Source organism: Xenopus laevis, chromosome 6L, assembly GCF_017654675.1.
Source record: "Xenopus laevis strain J_2021 chromosome 6L, Xenopus_laevis_v10.1, whole genome shotgun sequence".
Taxonomy (NCBI): domain Eukaryota; kingdom Metazoa; phylum Chordata; class Amphibia; order Anura; family Pipidae; genus Xenopus; species Xenopus laevis.
Window position 1 is genome coordinate 13,198,864 of NC_054381.1, and position 19,196 is coordinate 13,218,059.

General features: G+C 40.4%; 1 protein-coding gene across 10 annotated transcripts in view; it reads right to left on the reverse strand.

The window, feature by feature from the left end:
• kmt2c.L (lysine methyltransferase 2C L homeolog) overlaps window positions 1–19,196 on the reverse strand; it is a 173,555-nt gene that overhangs the window by 26,881 nt on the left and 127,478 nt on the right. For 7 of the 10 annotated variants that reach the window (XM_041565790.1, XM_041565791.1, XM_041565792.1 and 4 more), the window contains 13 exons: window positions 17,454–17,637; window positions 17,025–17,144; window positions 16,748–16,795; window positions 15,506–15,643; window positions 11,329–11,361; window positions 11,061–11,204; window positions 7,839–7,977; window positions 6,788–7,002; window positions 6,607–6,680; window positions 5,429–5,605; window positions 2,736–5,294; window positions 2,264–2,601; window positions 292–2,042 (listed from right to left, as the gene is read on the reverse strand). In XM_041565790.1, the coding sequence (XP_041421724.1) occupies window positions 292–2,042; window positions 2,264–2,601; window positions 2,736–5,294; window positions 5,429–5,605; window positions 6,607–6,680; window positions 6,788–7,002; window positions 7,839–7,977; window positions 11,061–11,204; window positions 11,329–11,361; window positions 15,506–15,643; window positions 16,748–16,795; window positions 17,025–17,144; window positions 17,454–17,637 (5,920 nt within the window). The remainder of the gene's footprint in view (window positions 1–291; window positions 2,043–2,263; window positions 2,602–2,735; window positions 5,295–5,428; window positions 5,606–6,606; window positions 6,681–6,787; window positions 7,003–7,838; window positions 7,978–11,060; window positions 11,205–11,328; window positions 11,362–15,505; window positions 15,644–16,747; window positions 16,796–17,024; window positions 17,145–17,453; window positions 17,638–19,196) is intronic. The other 3 variants (XM_041565786.1, XM_041565789.1, XM_041565788.1) reach the window with 3 other exon arrangements.

A 19,196-nucleotide genomic window follows, 5' to 3' on the forward strand; every position in this document is an offset into this window, starting at 1 on the left:
TTAGAAACAATGCAGGATTTTTAATTGATTGTACAGTAGAACCCCCATTTTACATCCCCTGTTTTTAAGTTTTCACTCATTTTACATTGTTGTTTTGTGGTCCCACCTATATATTATGCATAACTCATTTCCCTGAGTTTTTGTTCTGGTCCCCATGACCAAGGGGTTCTACTGTATTTACAAAGTTTATTATTTCAGCATGTATTTCATTTTGTATTTAGTCCACAAATGCTGTAAATAATACTAGAATTGGGATCCAATGAATCGATTTCAAAAGCACATTTACTGTACCTATATTTGGAAAGAATGGCTCTGAACGTTGCCGGATCATTGCTTGCATCTGCCTTTGCTGCTGCTGTTCCTGTCTCTCCTGATCAAGCAGATCCTGCAGTAAAAGAGGCTGCTCTTCCAAAAGAAGGGGTCTCTCGCGGTTCTGCAGGAGCATTAATTGCTGAGCACTTGGCAAGCCCGTAGCACATGGTTGATTTGAAAGGGGGACGGTTTGATTTTGGTTATCCTCGGTGACAAAATTATGACCACTGGGCAGAGCTTGTTGTTGAAAGGGCGATTTAGACGGGGACCCTTGAGGAAAGCCATGGTTAAGTCTTGGCTCCATTGGTGGGTTTAAAGCATGTTCTAGTAGCTGCTCGGGTGGTCCATCTTGAGCAATACACAGCAAAGGGTTCGGTTGAGTTGTTACCACAGCAGCGGGAGGACAATCTAAACTTTCTCCTTCAGCATTACCAGATGTTTCAGTTGATAACAAGCCTGAAAGTACTGGTGTAGCTTCTGGTAGGTTACCTGAACTACTGAGATCTTGATCAGGCAGCGCTAGTGGATCTTCAAACATATGTGGATTAGGCTGTTTTTCCTTTTCTCCTTTACCTGAGCACTCACTACTGCATGATGGCACAGAAGCCGAATCATCATCAGGCTGTTGAGTTCCGGCCTCCACGCCAAGTTCAGACTTAATATCAACAAATGGTTTGTCGTTTGCATTTGATGCTGTAGGTTCTCCTTTAATTTCTAGGGAAACACAGCCAGCCTGTGGAGCAGATAATAAAGTAGGGGACAGAGATTGACTAGCGTGTTGTTCTGTGGCAATTTTATCACACTTGCTTGGGAGCTCCAGTTTATCATCAATTGGCACACCAAGGTCCAAGTCCTCATTAAACAAGTCTTTCTTATCTCCAAGGTCAAGCTCTGGGTCTGTGTAAGCAATAATATCAAATTTCCCTGACTTTAACAGGTCATCGAGCTGAGGATCATCGTTTGTTTCCAGGTTATCCAGAGCATCTAATTCGTCCCCCTTTGCATCATCTGGATCTAAATTTATATTTTCCAAGTCATCATCATCTAAGTCTTTAACTTCGACTCCAACCAAATCTTTCACATCCAAGTCTTTTTCAGATGTATCATCGGGATCGAGTTTCACTTCTAAACCATTATTAGCATGACTATCAATTGGCAGGTTATCAGCTTCCTCATTTGAACTCATTGGATGTAAAGAAGATTGCAAGAAGGATTCATTATCTGAAGGATGCTCCATCCCTCCCATTACAAGGACAGGCTGATGTTCTGAATGTAGGTGTCCTTGTTGTGAAGCAGGTATTAATTGATCCAGATCTGGTGGAATATGCATCAGATTGGGAAGAGCCGGATGGAGAACTTGAGATGGCTCCATTAATCTCTGACCATGGCAATCTGGCCTTGGGAAAAAGCCTCCATGTCTAATATTTTGAGAGCCATCTATCATGTTTGGAGGTGCAAAAATAATTCTTGGTCTACCATCTGGAGGCCTGTGTCGAAGTTCAATGTATGCTTGGCCTGATATATTATGCTGCTGCATCCCCTGGTGAGGAAAATGCAGAGGGAGGCCAACAGCATTGCTCATTTGTGAGCTGTTGACAGGTCTGGTCAATTCAATGGACATCTCCCTTCTCATTTGCGGTTGCATGCCAGACACCTGCATTTGTAAGGGATTTCCTCCAAAGCGCTCATGACCTAAAACAGAACCAGGGCCAACCATCGGGTAAGCAAATCTGTGGGGGGAAAAAAGAAGAAGAATATGACCAAAAATGACTTCCAAATTAGCTTCATAAAGCCGTACTGCTTTTTGGAACTTTTTAAGTGGCCATGTGTAATATACAGTCATAATATTTAATATGCACAGATGTAAATCTTTAATCAAAATAAACAGATATAATGGATATGGTAAAAATATTTACAAAAAGTAGGAAAAATAAATCATTCATAAAAATACCTGGTGCCTTGAGGAGGCCTCATTCTCATGCTTGAAATGTCCCCTGAAAATGGTGGTCTGTTAAACTGTGCATTACCAGGAAATGGCCCACGCTGATCTTTTGCAAATACAGGAAATCTTGGGCTTCCTTTTGGACCAAAAGGAACTCTCATACTCCCTGGGTAAGGAGGCGGAGGCCTGTTAAAGACTTCACTCTGAGGAGGAGGAGGATTTTCTGGTTGCCAATGAGTAGGATGGCTGCCTTGGGATATCTGCAGTGGATCAAGCAATGCCTTCTCCAGGCGCACTGAACTTTTGTTTTTCTGCTGCCTCAGAATAAGCTCTCGTAGCTTTTGCCGCTGTTTTAACAAAAGAAACATATCTAAGCTGTTACATCATCTTAGTTCACATACACTCTACCGTTCCACTCAAAAGAGCACGACATAGCCTCTGTGATACATACTTAAAAAGAAAGCATTCAGATTATAGTCACCTGTCTTAATTTCTCGTCTGCTTCTGCTTGCGTCAAGGTCATAGAAATCTGTGCATCTGGGATTACGGACACTAAACCTTGCTGCATGTTAGGAAATGGCTGAAGTTGAGGGTTGGCAGCAGTTCCTAGAGGCACAGCAAAAGCTTCCTCTATTAAGGGTCTTTGAGGATCAACAGCCTCAGTGGTATCACAAAAATCTCCAGTCTGCATTCGAGGAGTCATAGGAGGCTGATCATAGGGATCATGAGATGGACCAGCTGAAGAATGGCCAAACATATCAGATGGACCTGGACCTGCAGGTCGTGGATTTTGGTCTGATGGTCTCATGAATGGGGCATGCATAGATGATCCCCGACTGTGTGTGATCTGCATGAAATGTTCCTGATTTGAGAGCAAGCCTCCTCTAATGGCAGGTGAACAATTCTCTAGAATACCTGGCATTGGAGTTCGTGGTGGCTGAGCATAAGGATCACAGAGGACAGGTCTCGGTGTTCGAGGAGGTTGCGAATAAGGATCTGAAAGAACAGGCCTTGGTGTACCTGGAGGCTGAGAATATGGATCAGATGTGACAGGGCGTGGTGTTCCAGGGGGCTGAGAATACGGATCAGAAGAGGCTGGCCTTGGAGTGCCAGGAGGCTGAGAGTATGGATCAGCAGGGACAGGTCTTGGAGTTCCAGGAGGCTGAGAGTATGGATCAACAGGGACTGGTCTTGGAGTTCCAGGAGGCTGAGAGTATGGATCAGAAAGGACTTGCCTTGGAGTGCCAGGAGGCTGAGAGTATGGATCAGAAAGGACTGGTCTTGGAGTTCCAGGAGGCTGAGCGTATGGATCAGAAGGGACAGGCCTTGGAGTTCCAGGAGGCTGAGCGTATGGATCAGAAGGGACAGGCCTTGGAGTTCCAGGAGGCTGAGCGTATGGATCAGAAGGGACAGGCCTTGGAGTTCCAGGAGGCTGAGCGTATGGATCAGAAGGGACTGGCCTTGGAGTTCCAGGCGGCTGAGAATATGGATCAGAAGGGACTGGTCTTGGAGTTCCAGGAGGCTGAGAATATGGATCAGAAGGGACAGGTCTTGGAGTTCCAGGAGGCTGAGCGTATGGATCAGAAGGGACAGGCCTTGGAGTTCCAGGAGGTTGAGAATACGGATCTACAGAGACAGGCCTTGGCGTTCCTGGCTGCTGAGAATATGGATCCACAACCTGCCTTGAATTTCCAGATAAAAAAAGATCATGGTGTCTCTTATTCAGAGTGGGCAGAACAAACACATCTCCCATATTTGGCCTTGGTGTACCTGGTGGCTGGCTGTATGGGTCAGTTGACTGTCCAGGTGGTCTGGGTGGCTGCTGAATGTAATGGTCAATGACTGAAGATCTAGAAGCAGTAGGAGATTGTAAATAGGGATTTGTTACAGGGCGTGGTGTTCCTGGTTGCTGAGCATATGGATCCTGTGTATTTGGCCTACTCATATTACCAGATTGTGAAATGGTGTCATTATGCTGTCTCATAACCCTATATGGATACACAAATGGTTCATTTAATGCAGAATGACTGCTTAGGGCTGACTGGCTATAAGGATCGTGGGAGAAATTTTCAGCTGGCCTAGGTGTCAAGGGAGGCCTTTCATATGGATCTACAGATAGACGTCTAGCAGTGGTGGGCAACGAACTGTAAGAGTCTTGTGGCGATTGAGGTGGGCGCATAGGAGTTTTAAATGGAGCTAAATTACCATCAGTAATGCCTGGAGTTGGGGTTAAAGGCGGTCTTTTATATTGATCAACAACTTTAGAATGTGGCATTTGCTGTCTCTGAAATATATCTGACCTAGAAGGAAGTTTTGAAAAAGAATCATTGCTTCCAAGCATCAAAGAACCTTCTCCTGCTTGGTCGACACTGACGGCCATCCTTACTAGTCCTGTCAGTTTGGAAAGTGGTTCTGAAGCCATCAATGTTCTCTGAGAATGAGGTACCTTTAGCGATGGATCACTGCTGACAGGAGATGAACATGAGTCTCTAACAGGAGATGGACGATTATCATTAGACTCACACCCCAAGTTTGCTCTGGTAGGACAAACATCCACAGGTGACCTAGAGTTCCGTCTATGAAATGTCTGACCTGTTGGAGGGGGCCTGGGTGTGCCAACCATTTTAGCATATGGATCAAAAGGAGATGAAGGTCTAGAGTTTGAAGAACTGGGAGAAAACATCTGTGGTGAAGGTGGCTGGGACAACTGATGGGAGTCCTGTAAAGGTATTCTTGTTGGGGTTGGAGGAGGAGCTTGCGGTTTTAGAAAAACATCATCTGAAAATGACGTTGGGGTTTCAGGCAATGGTTGCTTGGGAAAAATATCTTTATTAAAGCTCTGCTGAACGGGTGACATGTTGCCACTGTCCGGTTGTGGCGTCAGAGGGCTATGTATGCCACTGTTTGGTGTATCGCTGCCAGACTGGCTCAGATGATGCTGACATCCAAACTGCTGTTGCTGCTGCTGTTCACTCTTTACCTGCTCAAGTTTTTGTGTGGCTTCAATTTTAGCCTGCTGTTTACTTTTCTGACGCATTTGCTGCAAAAACAACATGAATATCATTAATAAGATAATTAACAGGTGAACTGAATTTAAGAGCAATCTCATTAAATAAAATGTTGGCTTTTCTGTCCCCATTTTGAGCTTTGTCATCAGTATGAAATAGGCTCTACCTGTCTGAATTTCCACTCCTGCTCATGCTCAGATTCCCGTTGTCTCAGTGGATCTTTGAAAAGATCCGAGTCTATACTGCTCTGCTCCATGATCTCGTGCTGCTGTCTTTTCAAGGAATCGTTTGACATTTGCACTTTGTTAATGCGCAGCGCCGCCCGGTTGTCTCTGGCCTTTTGCTGAAATCGAAGACAAGGAAGAGTTAATTGGTTCAGAAATATAAAATAAAGGACATGACTGTATGCAGTGAAATTCTCCCTTCATTTACTTGCACTGACTGCTGCAGATAGGAAACTTCAGACGGTCTCTAACTGCTCTGCAGGGAAACATTATACTTTCAAAGGGCAGGGGGGAGGGACTTCCCAGAACTTGAGCAACTTTGTTTGTTTCCCTGTAGAACAGCCAGTGACCATGTAGAGATTCATATCTGCAGCAGTCAGAGTAATAAATGAAGGGGGAATTTCACTGCAGTACAGTCAGGTTTCTTATAAAAAGGGTAGACATTTTTTAATTGAAGTATATTGGGGATAGGTTTCTTTATCAGTTAATAAAGCAAAAATGGTTATTTTTGCCTTTACATCCCCTTTAATGTTTCCAACTCCAGCTGCAGGGACAAAGATCATGGAGACAGATTTAAACAGATAAACTGAGATTCTATTTGGATGGGGATTGGGATGAGGATTTTTTTTGCTGCAGTCACTGGTTCTGGAGAGTTGGAGAAAGTTTGTATTAAACAATATACAAACTATAAAATCCACATTAGATTACATGACAACACAGGATGCAGTGCAGTCTGCATATTCTGATTTTTAATCAGTCTTGCTGTATCAGCTTCTATGGCAGATAGTATTTGACTTGGGCAGCAGCCCAGACCACACTGAGCATGTGCACAGTCTTGGTCTTGCAAAGATGTTTAACGAAGTTACAAGATGGTGACCCCCTGTGGCCAATTTTTAAAGCATAAATCATTTGTTTTATTAGGCTTCTGGTGCAGTAAGTTCATGTTTATGTTTAGTACACAAAATACAGCATTTCTAGCATTATTCTATTTTAGACGTTAGTTTCCCTTTCAAGATCCAACTTTGGGGCATTTGGCTAAAAATGCCTGTTAATGTGCATTAAACGCAAGTTCTAGCGATAAATGACTCATGTTATTGCACAACTCTCTAGCCATACTTACCACATATGGGGCTCTTTCTTGGGAGCTGGCTTTCCTCCAAAGTTTAGCGATCTGTTTTACTCTAGTAGTCCAGTCTGTTGGAAAAAACAGAAAGGTAGAATGTACCCATTATAATGCGGGACATTATTTAAACTTAATCTACTCAAAGTAAAGGCATTAACAACAAGCAGAACAGGCTTACCGGGGAACTCATCTTTAAGATTAGGAAAGTTGACGTTTGTGTATAAAACGGGTGCGACAGTTGCCATCTCGCCAAGTGCTTCTTCCTTCTCCCATTTCAGAGTGCTCCGCTGTGCGTTGGACATTGTATCGCCTTCGGTCTCCAAGCCAGGAGACTGTGTAGGCCAGGCACTGGCAGGCTCATTTCCCACACCACGGAACAGTGGGGTCTTTTCTCTGGCAATTAAAAGATTATTTGTATATATCATAGATTTAATCAAAAGCAGCTGGCTCTTGTACCAAATACCAATAATCTATAATCAAATAATCTATGCTATATCTGTACTATAAATTAATGTATGTCCACTCAATGTATATTATAATTAAGGGGAACTATTGTGAAAATGAAAATTTAATATAAGCTCCAGCATACTGAAATAAGAAGTTTTCTTATTTAATAATTCTGTTATGTTTCTGAAATAATCAAGTTTATCTTCACTATTCCTCTCCGATCATCTGCTTCTCTTCATTCTCTCTTCATGCAGCAGTTGGGTGTCAGATGAATGATCCAATATATCTTATAGGGGGGTTCCTTTTGCCTAGAAGATGTATTAGAGCTCACTCTATTAAATCACCAGACATCATGTCTCTCTACATGCAGGATTTGTGCAAAAGGCAGTTATTTTGTTAGATTTTGTTTGTACTGGAATCAGTTATTTGAGTGAGCTCTAATACATCTGCTCGGAAAGGAGCCCTCCTATAAGGTATATTGGATCTAACGGTCAATGAATATCTGACACAGAACTTCTGCAAGAAGAGAAACAAATGCTGAGAGAGGCATAGTGAAGATAAACTTGATTATTTCAGAAATGGTACAGAATTTTTAATTGATTATATTTAGAAAACTTCTTATTTCAGTGTGTTGAAGCTTATATAAAATTTTCATTTTGCAATATTTCCCCTTTAAATCAAGCCAATAAGCCACTACTTGCAACCAATAGTTCAGAAGAAAACTACGGCCCTTTCCAGCCCTACATTTATTTTGTTGCATGAGGTATGTGAATGTGACTTACCTGCTCTCTGCATACGGTGCATGTGCTAAAGGGGAGAAAGAGCCTAGTCCAGCTCCTGGAGCCAAAGGGTTGTGCTGGAGATGAGAATTGGGCGGCATCAGGCCATTGACCATAGGCATTCTTGGAAAAAAGCCATTTCCTTTAAAAAAAAAAACAAAAAACATAAATGTACAGTTTCATCACAAAAATCCTACAACTCCAGTGATAAAATGCTGACTGAGCTATTGCACATTAAAATCAATGTGAGATCATTCAGGTGGAATATGAATTCTTTTGTAAAATGTTGCCATTGTTCAGTTGTTGCCCTGTTAAAGGGGTGGTTCACCTTTAAGTTCACTTTTAGTATGTTATAGAACATTCTAAGCAACTTTTCAGTTGGCTTTCATTGTTTACATTTTATAGTTTCTTTTTCAATTATTTGTCTTCTTCTTTGGATGCTTTCCAGCTTTCACACATTTATTGTTATTGCAAGTTTGTATTACTCATCTTTCTTTACAGTTCTCTCCTATTTATTTTCAAGTCTCTTATTCAAATCAATGCATGGTTGCTAGGGTGATTCGGACCCTAGCAACCAGATTTCTGAATAAAGAGAGCTGCTGAATAAAGAACTAAATAACTCAAAAACCACCAATAATAAAAAATGAAAACCAATTGCAAATTGTCTCAGAATATCCCTCTCTACATCATACTAACAGTTAATTTAAAGGTGACCAAACCCTTTAACACAAAATCCAGCATGTCTCCAACTGGCTCCAGTTTCTTAATAGCACCTCCTTTCATTCCCTAATGTCACCTAAAACCTGTATGTAGACTACTACTTTCATTGCTCTCCACCACAATGATTTTTTTTGTCCTTCTATAATATGGTTTTCTCAGGTGCCTGAGCAAAATCCCATACTCACAGCCCAAGGCCTGGGGTACATAAAGGAATGGAAGTCCTGTGTCCTGAACGATTAACACAATTAAATCAGTTTTATCAGTTTCTGTTGGAGCACGCCAAGTGCTTACCTTCAGTAACCAGGTTCCTGATCTACTCAAGGCCTGTAAAACCTTTCTTACCTTCAATCCAAGAACACGGCAACTAAACGGTAAAGATGGTGGACGTATCGCACAGAAATGGAACTCAATCAATGAAGAGATATTAATGGAGCAGAATTTTTATGCTGCGCTGTTGCCTATGCCAAGAATGGTAAATAAAGCAAATCCTTGCTAGGATTTAAAGGTAGGAAGGAGAGAGAACTAGATAGCTCAATTTTATAGGACGGCTTGTACTGCAGAGATAATGCAGAGACTTGGAGCTCTAGGCTGGCATAGATTTATTAAGTCTATTGAAAGGATCACTTTTTTCTTTCCCCGGCAGGAATGGGTTATATTTGGCAATCACAGGGAAGGAGGCCGAAGGTTACTGGGAAGAGGGTAATGCAGAAAGGCTGATACCCATGATCCTAAGTGAAAACTTTGGCCAAGGGTCACCCCCATCAAAGCATGTCTCCAACTGGCTCCAGTTTCTTAATAGCACCTCCCTTCATTCCCTAATGTCACCTAAACCCTGTATGTAGACTACTGCTTTCATTGCTCTGCACCACAATGATTTTTTTGTCCTTCTATAATATGGTTTTCTCAGGTGCCTGAGCAAAATCCCATACTCACAGCCCAAGGCCTGGGGTACATAAAGGAATGGAAGTCCTGTGTTATGAACTATTAACACAATTAAAGGAGAAGGAAAGCTACAGAGCCATTTTATTGCCAATAGATTAGCTGCAATAGTGCAAGCTAGAATGCTATATTTATTCTGTAGAATGTTTTAACATACCCGAGTAAAAAGCTCTAGAAACTCTCTGTTTGTTTAGAATAGGAGCTGCAGTATTAATGTGGTGTGACATCACTTCCTGCCTGAGTCTCTCCCTGCCCTGGGCTCAGATTACAGTAGAGAAGGGAGGGGTGGGGGGAGAGGTGCAAACTGAGCATGCTCACGCCCAGGGCAATGAGGTTTAAGCTGAAAACAGGAAGTCTGATGCAGAAGCCCATGTGTACACAATAGAAGGAAAGAAATGTGGTGGGGGACTCAGAGCAACATTACTTTGGGGGTTTACTGGTATATTTAGATGGACCTTTCTGATAAGGCTTATTTAGTTTTAACCTTTCCTTCTCCTTTAAATCAGTTTTATCAAGGATATTCAAAGTCAGGAGGCCTCTGGTTTAAATATATATAACCCAAAAGGTTATATGGGTATATGGGATCCGTTATTCTGAAACCCGTTATCCAGAAAGCTTTGAATTACGGAATGGCCGTCTCTAATATACTAATTATATTGAAATAATCAATTTTTTTAAAAAAGGTTTCCTTTTTTCTCTGTTATAATAAAACAGTACATTGTACTTGATCCCAACTAAGATATAATTAATTGTTATTGGAAGCAAAAACCAGCCTATTGGGTTTATTTAATGTTTACATGATTTTCTAGAAGACTTAAGGTATGAAGATCCACATTAAAAAAAGATCTGTTATTTGGAAAACCCCATGTCCCAAGCATTCTATACAACAGGTTCTATACCTATAATAATAAAACAGTAGCTTGTACTTGATCCCAACTAAGATATAATTAATTCTTATTGGAGGCAAAACCAGCCTATTGGGTTTATTTAATGTTTACGTGATTTTCTAACAGACTTAAAGGGCACCTGTTGGGTAAAAATGTTATTCCCAACCAAAGGTGTTGGCTTTTTTAAAAAAAACCAAACAAACAAAAAACTACTGTTATCCCCAACCGGAATGGGGGCTCTATTAGACTGCACCTCCGGTTGGGGATAACATTTTTACTCAACAGGTGCCCTTTAAGGTGTGGAGATCCATATTATGTAAAGATCAGTTATCCGGAAAAACCCCAGGTCCCGAGCATTCTTGATAACATGTCCCATACCTGTATCAAGATTGTGCTGAGTAAATGATATAATGTAGATAGTGGTTTATTTTACATACCTAATCAAAGTCCGACTGTGGAGCGTTACATTACTGGGTGAGCTATGTATCCCATATAAATAAATGTGCACCAATCGTAAGGTAATGACACACCCGAAGGCTTGAAGGCTTTAAGGTGGTGCTTGTACATTAGCTCTTGGTTCATCAATAACACAGGCTCTATTTAAGAAGAGTGACTTTATGGAATAACCTTCACCCAGTCTTTAAACAGAGCAAAGGTTGAACCAAGGACTGGAACTTACCCTGGTTGTGCAAAGGCAAGAGCTGTGTATGTGGAGGATGAGGATGAGCTGAAGGTGGTGGAGGTTGTGGCAAAGATGGCGGATGGGTGGCTAGAGGACTCAGCACAGCTGTAAATAAATCTTCAACATCTTTTCCTTCAAGCTCTGTAAACCCAACAAAAAAAAGTAGGAACCAAATATTTTTTTCCATTAAAATCCTTTAAAAAAAAACAAAAAAAAAAAAAAACCCACTGGTACGACAGAGTTTAACGAGGATGGGTATAATTACCTGGAATTTTATACATTTTCCCCAAAATTGCACCTGATGGGAAAAGAAAGAATGATTAGCAAACTGGAGGGGGAAATTATGGAATACAGGTCATGTGTCTAAATGCTTGCTAGTGAGGTCCATGAGATGAAGTAAGCAGGCAGAAGGCAGGTTTTGCTATAAGAAAGCAGTGATTACTCTAAAGTCTTGACTTATACAAGGCTCAGCAAGACCCATCTCCATTCATAGACTAGGGCAATTAGGCTGCACAGTGGGCCATGTGTTAAGTTGGCCATACATACAGAGATCCACCTCATTGGTGAGGTTGCCAAACGAGTAGCTCTCTCCCTGATAAGACCACCTACAGGTTGGTAATATTAGGCTAATCCGACGGTGGGCCCTAGGGTTCAATGATCCGATTACAACGAGGAGAATACGGGCGGTCGGATTGAAATATGCATTAATGAACCAATGAGGTCATCGATCTGATAGGATTTTTAAAACTCCCCGATAGTCATCAATTCTTTTTTTATGGTCAAAGCTGTCAAAGACTAGGGAATTATCCAAACTCGATTCTAATTCAATTTTCAAGATTTATCATACTGTGGCCCTTTAAAAATTCAAATTAGACGATTTGCTGCCTAAAACCTGCTGAATTCCTGTATAAGTCAATGGGAGCGGTCCAGTGACCAGTTTGGAGATGTTTGTAGTCTTGCTTTCAGAGAAAAATCTCAAATTGAGTTTGAGTTTTTGGGTCGTTTACATTCGTCCGAGTTTTGAAAATTTGATTTTATTAATATATTTCCCCAAGTCGAATTTTGTATTCAATCGAATTTAAGGGAGTTTAAAAAAAAAAAAAAAAAAACTTGCATGAATTTGGAATTCCTGACAGTTGTTTTCAGAGAAAAATCTCAAATTGCGTTTAGTCGAATTGGAATTGAATTCGATTTTTGGGTCATTTAAATTAGTCTGAGTTTTGAAAATTTGATTTTATTTATACATTTCCCCAAGTCAAATTTTCTATTCAATCAAATTTAAGGGAGCTGTATAAAAAAAAAAAAAAAAAAAAAAAACTTGCATGAATTCGGAATTCCTGACAGTTGTTTTCAGAGAAAAATCTCGAATTGAGTTTGATCGAAATGGAATCTAATTAGATTCAAGTTTTCGGGTCGTTTAAATTTGTCAGAGTTTTGAAAATTAGATTTTATCAATACATTTCCCCAAGTCTAATTTTGTATTCAATCGAATTTAAAAAGAGTTTTAAAAAAACTTGCATGAATTCGGAATTGGACCCTTGATAAATATGTCTCTATGTGAATGGACATTGAATGGGAACATTGACGCTGTACAACCATGCTGTTCCACCAGGCTTGTTGAGGTGGGCAAGGCATTTTAAAAAAGACCCGGGGACCCTTGTCCTTGATTACACCCAGTGGTACAGTTAATGCAGGTTTGTGCTTATCGCTGCTTGAATAAAATAATTTTCTGGAAATTACAAGAGAAGTCTAAGTGCCTATTTATCTCTGCAAAGGAATCAGCAAAACCTAATGTATAATGGCACGTTCCCAAGGACTAACTTATTTTGGCCTTTCAACATTTAACCGTACCAATTATTTTCTTGGCAAAGCTGTATTCTGCTTTATGGGTCTACTATAACCGCTGCAAACCTCGAGAGGCCCAGAAACCACATTTTGGCGGCTACTAAATTAGAAGCAAAGACTGAGTAGGTAAACTGTCATAAGCTTTTCAGACTTTATATTTGGGATCCAACATTCTGTCTCGTATCCTCATTTCTTATAATAAATGTAAAAGAAAGAATCCTGCCATTTAAATACAGTGGAACCTCAATTTTACATCCCCTGATTTTAAGTTTTCCCTCCTTGTTGTTTTGTGGTCCCACCTATATATTATGCATAACACATTTCCCTGATTTTACATTTTCCTAGATCTCACATCATTTTTTTCTGGTCCCCTGAAAAACGTAAAAATGAGTATTAAAAAAAAAAATTAATTATCTCGAAGATTGTAGGTTTATTCTTTTAACCAGCCTCGTGTTTGGGTAATTCTCAACTTTTTGGAAGTCTCCATTTAAAAGGAAAGTATGATTTCTCTTAAAAGGACCAGCAATATATAAAAAAAAATTTGTTTGTACATCTATGGCCAGCTTAACTTAAAGGACCATTGACAAAAAAATTTTTTAAAAAAATTCGTTTGTACATAATGAAAAAAAAAAAACCACCAAGACACATATAACTTTAAATTCGCAAAGTGTTTATTAAGAAATAACTTACCGATACTCCGCTTGCGCTCCTCTTCAGAAACGGCGACAGGACGACGATCCATCGTGCGGCAGTTGATTTCTCCTCCCTGCCTTCTATAGGAGATAGCCAGGGAGGAGAAATCGGGTGCTGCACGCCGCCCTGTCGCCTTTTCTGAAGAGGAGCGCATGCAGAGAATCGGTAAGTTATTTCTTAATAAAGACTTTGCGAATTTAAAGTTAAGTGTGTCTTGGTGTTTTCTTTTTTCATTATGTACAAACAAATTTTTTTAACAAAAACTTTTTGTGACTGGTCCTTTAAGTTAAGCTGGCCATAGATTTTTTAGATTTTTAAAAGATCCGATCGTCATTGTGAGACCACGATTATCTCGAAACGATCGTACAAATTGAAAATAAAGGGGAGCTGCCTTCTTGTCCCTTGCAAACATAGATAGATTGCACTGGGGCCGATAAATATTTTTTAACCTGGCCGATCAATTTTCGGACGAAAAATTATAAGATGTACGATCGTTCGAATCCCACTAACCGCACGATAATTTTACGGATTGGTCGGACTTCGCCAAAAATCGGTCGTTCGGCAAGAGAAATCTTTGCGTCTATGGGGAGCATACGTTTACTTTATAGGAAAGAGCTGCAATTTTAACAAATAAAATCACATTTAGCCTTGCGATTAATAGTTTATACAGTAAGTCTATCCACGCAATATCCAGGCCTCAACCCTTGCAGTGTTGCACCATGAAGTCGGCTAGACAATCAAGCCAGCCTATCTACTGCAGTACTTTTAAAAAAAGTATTGCTAAAGTCACTGAATTCCTTCCTTAAAGGAAAAATAAACGTTTTAAAGTCATAAAAATATAATGCAGTGTTGCCCTACACTGGTAAAACTGCTGTGTTTGCTTCAGAAACACTACTATAGTTTATATAAATGAGCTGCTGTGTAGCCATGGGGGCAGCCATTCAAGCACAGGATACACAGTAGATAACAGATAAGCACTACTATAGTTTATATAAACAAGCTGCTGTGTAGCCATGGGGGCAGCCATTCAAGCACAGGATACACAGTAGATAACAGATAAGTACTACTATAGTTTATATAAACAAGCTGCTGTGTAGCAATGGGGACAGTCATTCAAGCACAGGATACACAGTAGATAACAGATAAGTACTACTATAGTTTATATAAACAAGCTGCTGTGTAGCCATGGGGCAGCCATTCAAGCACAGGATACACAGTAGATAACAGATAAGTACTACTATAGTTTATATAAATAAGCTGCTGTGTAGCCATGGGGACAGCCATTCAAGCACAGGATACACAGTAGATAACAGATAAGTACTACTATAGTTTATATAAACAAGCTGCTGTGTAGCCATGGGGGCAGCCATTCAAGCACAGGATACACAGTAGATAACAGGAAAGTACTACTATAGTTTATATAAATAAGCTGCTATGTAGCCATAGGGGCAGCCATTCAAAGGAGAAAAGGCTCAGGTTGCACAGCAGATAACAGATAATTTCTGTAGAACATAATGGCGTTATCTGTTATCCACCATTTAACCTGTGCCATATAGACTTTTTTCAATTTGCACAATTGCTACACAGCAGCTTGTTTATATGAACTATAGTAGTGTTTCTGAAGCAAACACATCAGTTTTACCAGTGCAGGGCAATAGTACATGATGTTTTCATTACTTTAAACACTTTCATTTTTTGGTGTTATTGCTCCTTTAAAGCTGGCCATACACAGACCACCAGGAACTGCCTGGAAAAAACCTTCAGGTATGGACAGCATCTGGCTGAGGATACAGACTGCAGATGCCTAATGTGGTCCTATTGTTGGCCCACTAACACTGTTAGGTTTTGGCACATGTATAAATATTTTTCATTAGCAATTGGACTGAATGAAAAAAATATTTTACCATCTGTAACCATTTTGTCAAGCTCAGGGCTCAAGATCCCATCCAGCTGATCCTCGCTTAGAGGCCGGGAGGTCTGTGCGACACTGGAGTTGAGCAGAGCCGACGAATCATCCGACATGGTTCCTATGTCAAGCCCGGCTGAGGGGGGAAAGAAGGAGACATATAAGTCTTCACCACCCAATAAACAGGACTATACTCGGTGCAGGTGCTCTTCTATGACACCCAGACTTCTGCTGCATGTGAATAACATGATAAAACCATTGTATGTTCCACTAACAGAAAATACCTGAACACAAAATAGATTGTGTTTATTAGAAGTGTTGTACGGAGATAATGATATATCTGCATATGTTTGAAATGAACTGGAGCTGTCCTATCGCTTCCACTGAAAAAGTCAAATTAAACATCAAATTCTCAATGCAAGCTCCCACCAGTCATTCTATCATAAAAACAGCAGGGCTAACTAACCAGAGGTATCCCTGGGTTAAGTGAGAAGGGGGGCACAGTAATGCAACTCTTTAATTGGGTGGTTCACCTTCAGGTTAACTTTTAGTATGTTATAGAATGGCCAATTCTAAGCAATTGGTCTTCATTATTTGTTTGTTTTTTTTTTTTTAATTGCTTGCCTCCTTCTTCTGACTTTTGCCAGCTTTTAAATGGGGGTCACTGACCCCATCTAAAAAACAAATGCCCTGTAAGGCTACACACGTATTCTCATCTTTCTATTCAGGCTCTCTCCTATTCATATTACAGTCTCTTATTCAAATTTTGTATTGTTAAATGTTATTGTTACTTTGTATTACTTCTTTCTATTTAAGCCCTCTGGTATTATTCCACTCTTTCAAACCACTGCCTGGCTGCTAGGCTAATTTGGACCCTAGCAATCAGATTGCTGAAACTGGAAACCGGAGAGCTGCTGAATAAAAAGCTAAATAACTCAAATAATAAAAAATGAAAAGGTATTGCAATTGTCTCAGAATATCACTCTCTACATCATACTAAAAGTTTACTAAAAGGTGAACAACCCCTTTATGTGTCTGGTTAATACAAACGCTTACTTTTCTTTTTAAATGGTGCATAGAAGAAGAAAGGGCACACACAGAGAGAGAGACTGAGAATAAGGGTGCTATTAATATAGGAAGTAGGAAGTATCCATGCACAATCTCACAAACATCCTCACGGCAATGACAAAAAGGCATAGGTTAGTACATTAGTTTAAGGTTTGACTCTTCTTTCTCTTACCAAAAGGAGAGGATGAATTTTCCACCTGGAAAGTGCATAAATCAAGACCTACAGGACCCAAACCAGATAAAACGGATGATTATGAGGAAATGGAAGAATGAGCAGCTGTGCAAAATTAATGCGGATGCCGACCAATGGCAAACAGAGCGAAATCAAAATCCTGATTGGATAAGAAAGCTCAGCCGATGAAATGACAGTCATAATAAGGTTCAGTGATAGGCTGGTATCAAAATATATGGCGGGCTTATCTAGGGGAGGTAGTAAAGAAAAGACAAACCTTTTGTGGACATACCAGTTGTATTTGTGGACTTTGCTAGGTCGTCCGTAAGAATCCCAAAAATATCATCATCTGTGTTTAAGACCTCAGACAGATCAGCAAGGGGATCCCGTGAGCCACCTAAAATATAATAACGGCAAGAGGCATAAGATGTGGATAAAAACAGTGTGTTGTGCACAGAACAAAACACACACCATGAATCTCCAGCCATAGCCGAGAGCAATAGTCCCTTTTATTATTTAAGATAAAGCACACAAACAACACACGGCTCAAAGTAAAATACTGGATACAAGGCAGAGCAAGGGACAGTTACAATGAGCCAGGCTCACGCACCTAACCCTGCGCTTTCAGTGATGCATTATTAACATTACCCTTTATTTAACAGCACTGACACCGACAAGCAATGAGGAGCTTGAGCACACACAGTACCTTCAGAATGCTTAGACGGAGTTAAAGTTGCTGCAGAACTGAGCATTGGATCTGAAGAAGGATCCAGAAAGCTTGTATTGACGTTTGCCTTGTACAAAATGTTTGATGTATCTTCAGTCAGATGCTCAGTGCTTGCCTTGTTTTGCCTGCTAGTATCCAACAGATTTCGGCCAAAAAACGCTTCCTAAAATGAAAAGCAATGGTTTATTAAACATAAATGCAATAAAAAAACAATACAATCAAAAATACCCTGGTTATTCTGTGAATTTAGCTGAATTCATCAAGAAGGGAGGGCCTTTACAAATAAGGTAAATACGGTAAATAACATATAATGTTGTGAAAACACCAGATAAAAGATGCCCGTTGTAACCATAGCCAGCACTGCACAATATAATCTGTTTCAAGCAAAACAATGTCACAGGTACAGAACAGGTACAGAACAGGTACAGAGCAGAAAGAACAGGTGCAGAACAGGTACAGAACAGGTGCAGAACAGAAAGAACAGGTGCAGAACAGAAAGAACAGGTGCAGAACAGAAAGAACAGGCGCAGAACAGAAAGAACAGGCGCAGAACAGAAAGAACAGGCACAGAACAGAAAGAACAGTCACAGAACAGAAAGAACAGTCACAGAACAGAAAGAACAGGCACAGAACAGAAAGAACAGGTACAGAATAGAAAGAACAGGTACAGAATAGAAAGAACAGGTACAGAATAGAAAGAACAGGTATGTCAGCTCAAAATATCATGTCATGGTGTGACATCATCACCTATCACCTGTAAAAGAGCTCATGGTAGAGAGGAACACAAACATTTAATCTTTATCCTCACCGCTAGAGGATCCAAACCAGTTGACGAGTGATTTGGATTGACAAGGATTGTTTGTATAAGTGTAATACATTTTTAAGCTTGATAAGTGTTTTACACTATTGTGAGCTCCCCCTGCTTCTATATTTTTTAGCAAGTCTCTCAGTGAAGAGCGCAGTGGCGTATTTCGGGCGGAAATAGAGATTCTGATACGCTAATACCCAATTGGGGTGGGGGGTCTGTGAGCTCCCATCTAAATAAGCTTAATGATTTGGGTTTTGGTCTACTTGAGCAAAGATTTTTTTTAACCCTTGCAGTCGCCTGTGACAACTGGTATTCATTTTTGTGCACCTGTTTTTGAAACGCTTTTAGTTTTCCCACACGTACTTAACTGAAGTACTGAATACTACTCTACATACTTTTGTTGCTCTTTTGCAGCTAACAGTGCTGGGATTTTATTTTATTGGCATGTATAGGTGTAAGTGGCCCTTTAAAGCAGACCCAGGTCATTGTTCTGCAAGCATAGCAAAGATTAAGTAAAATGCATGATGGTTACATGCATTACAACATCCTCTTTTGTGCAGAAGAGACTGTGCAAAGGAGGAGAGACAAAAAAATAGAATTAACATAAAAACAAAAAAAGATTACCGTATATACTCGAGTATAAGCTGAGTTTTTCAGCCCCCTAAATATGCTGAAAAACTCTACCTCCGCTTATACTCGGGTCCATCGCAAAAATGGTCGCCGGCGTCCAAGAATAGTCGCCGGCGTCCAAGAATAGTCGCCGGCGTCCAAGAATAGTCGCCGGCGTCCAAGAATAGTCGCCGGCGTCCAAGAATAGTCGCCGGCATCCAAGAATGGTCGTTGGCGTCCAAAAACGAGACGCCGGCACCTCCAACGGGAGCAGAAACCCTCAATTTTTTTATTGAAACTTACCA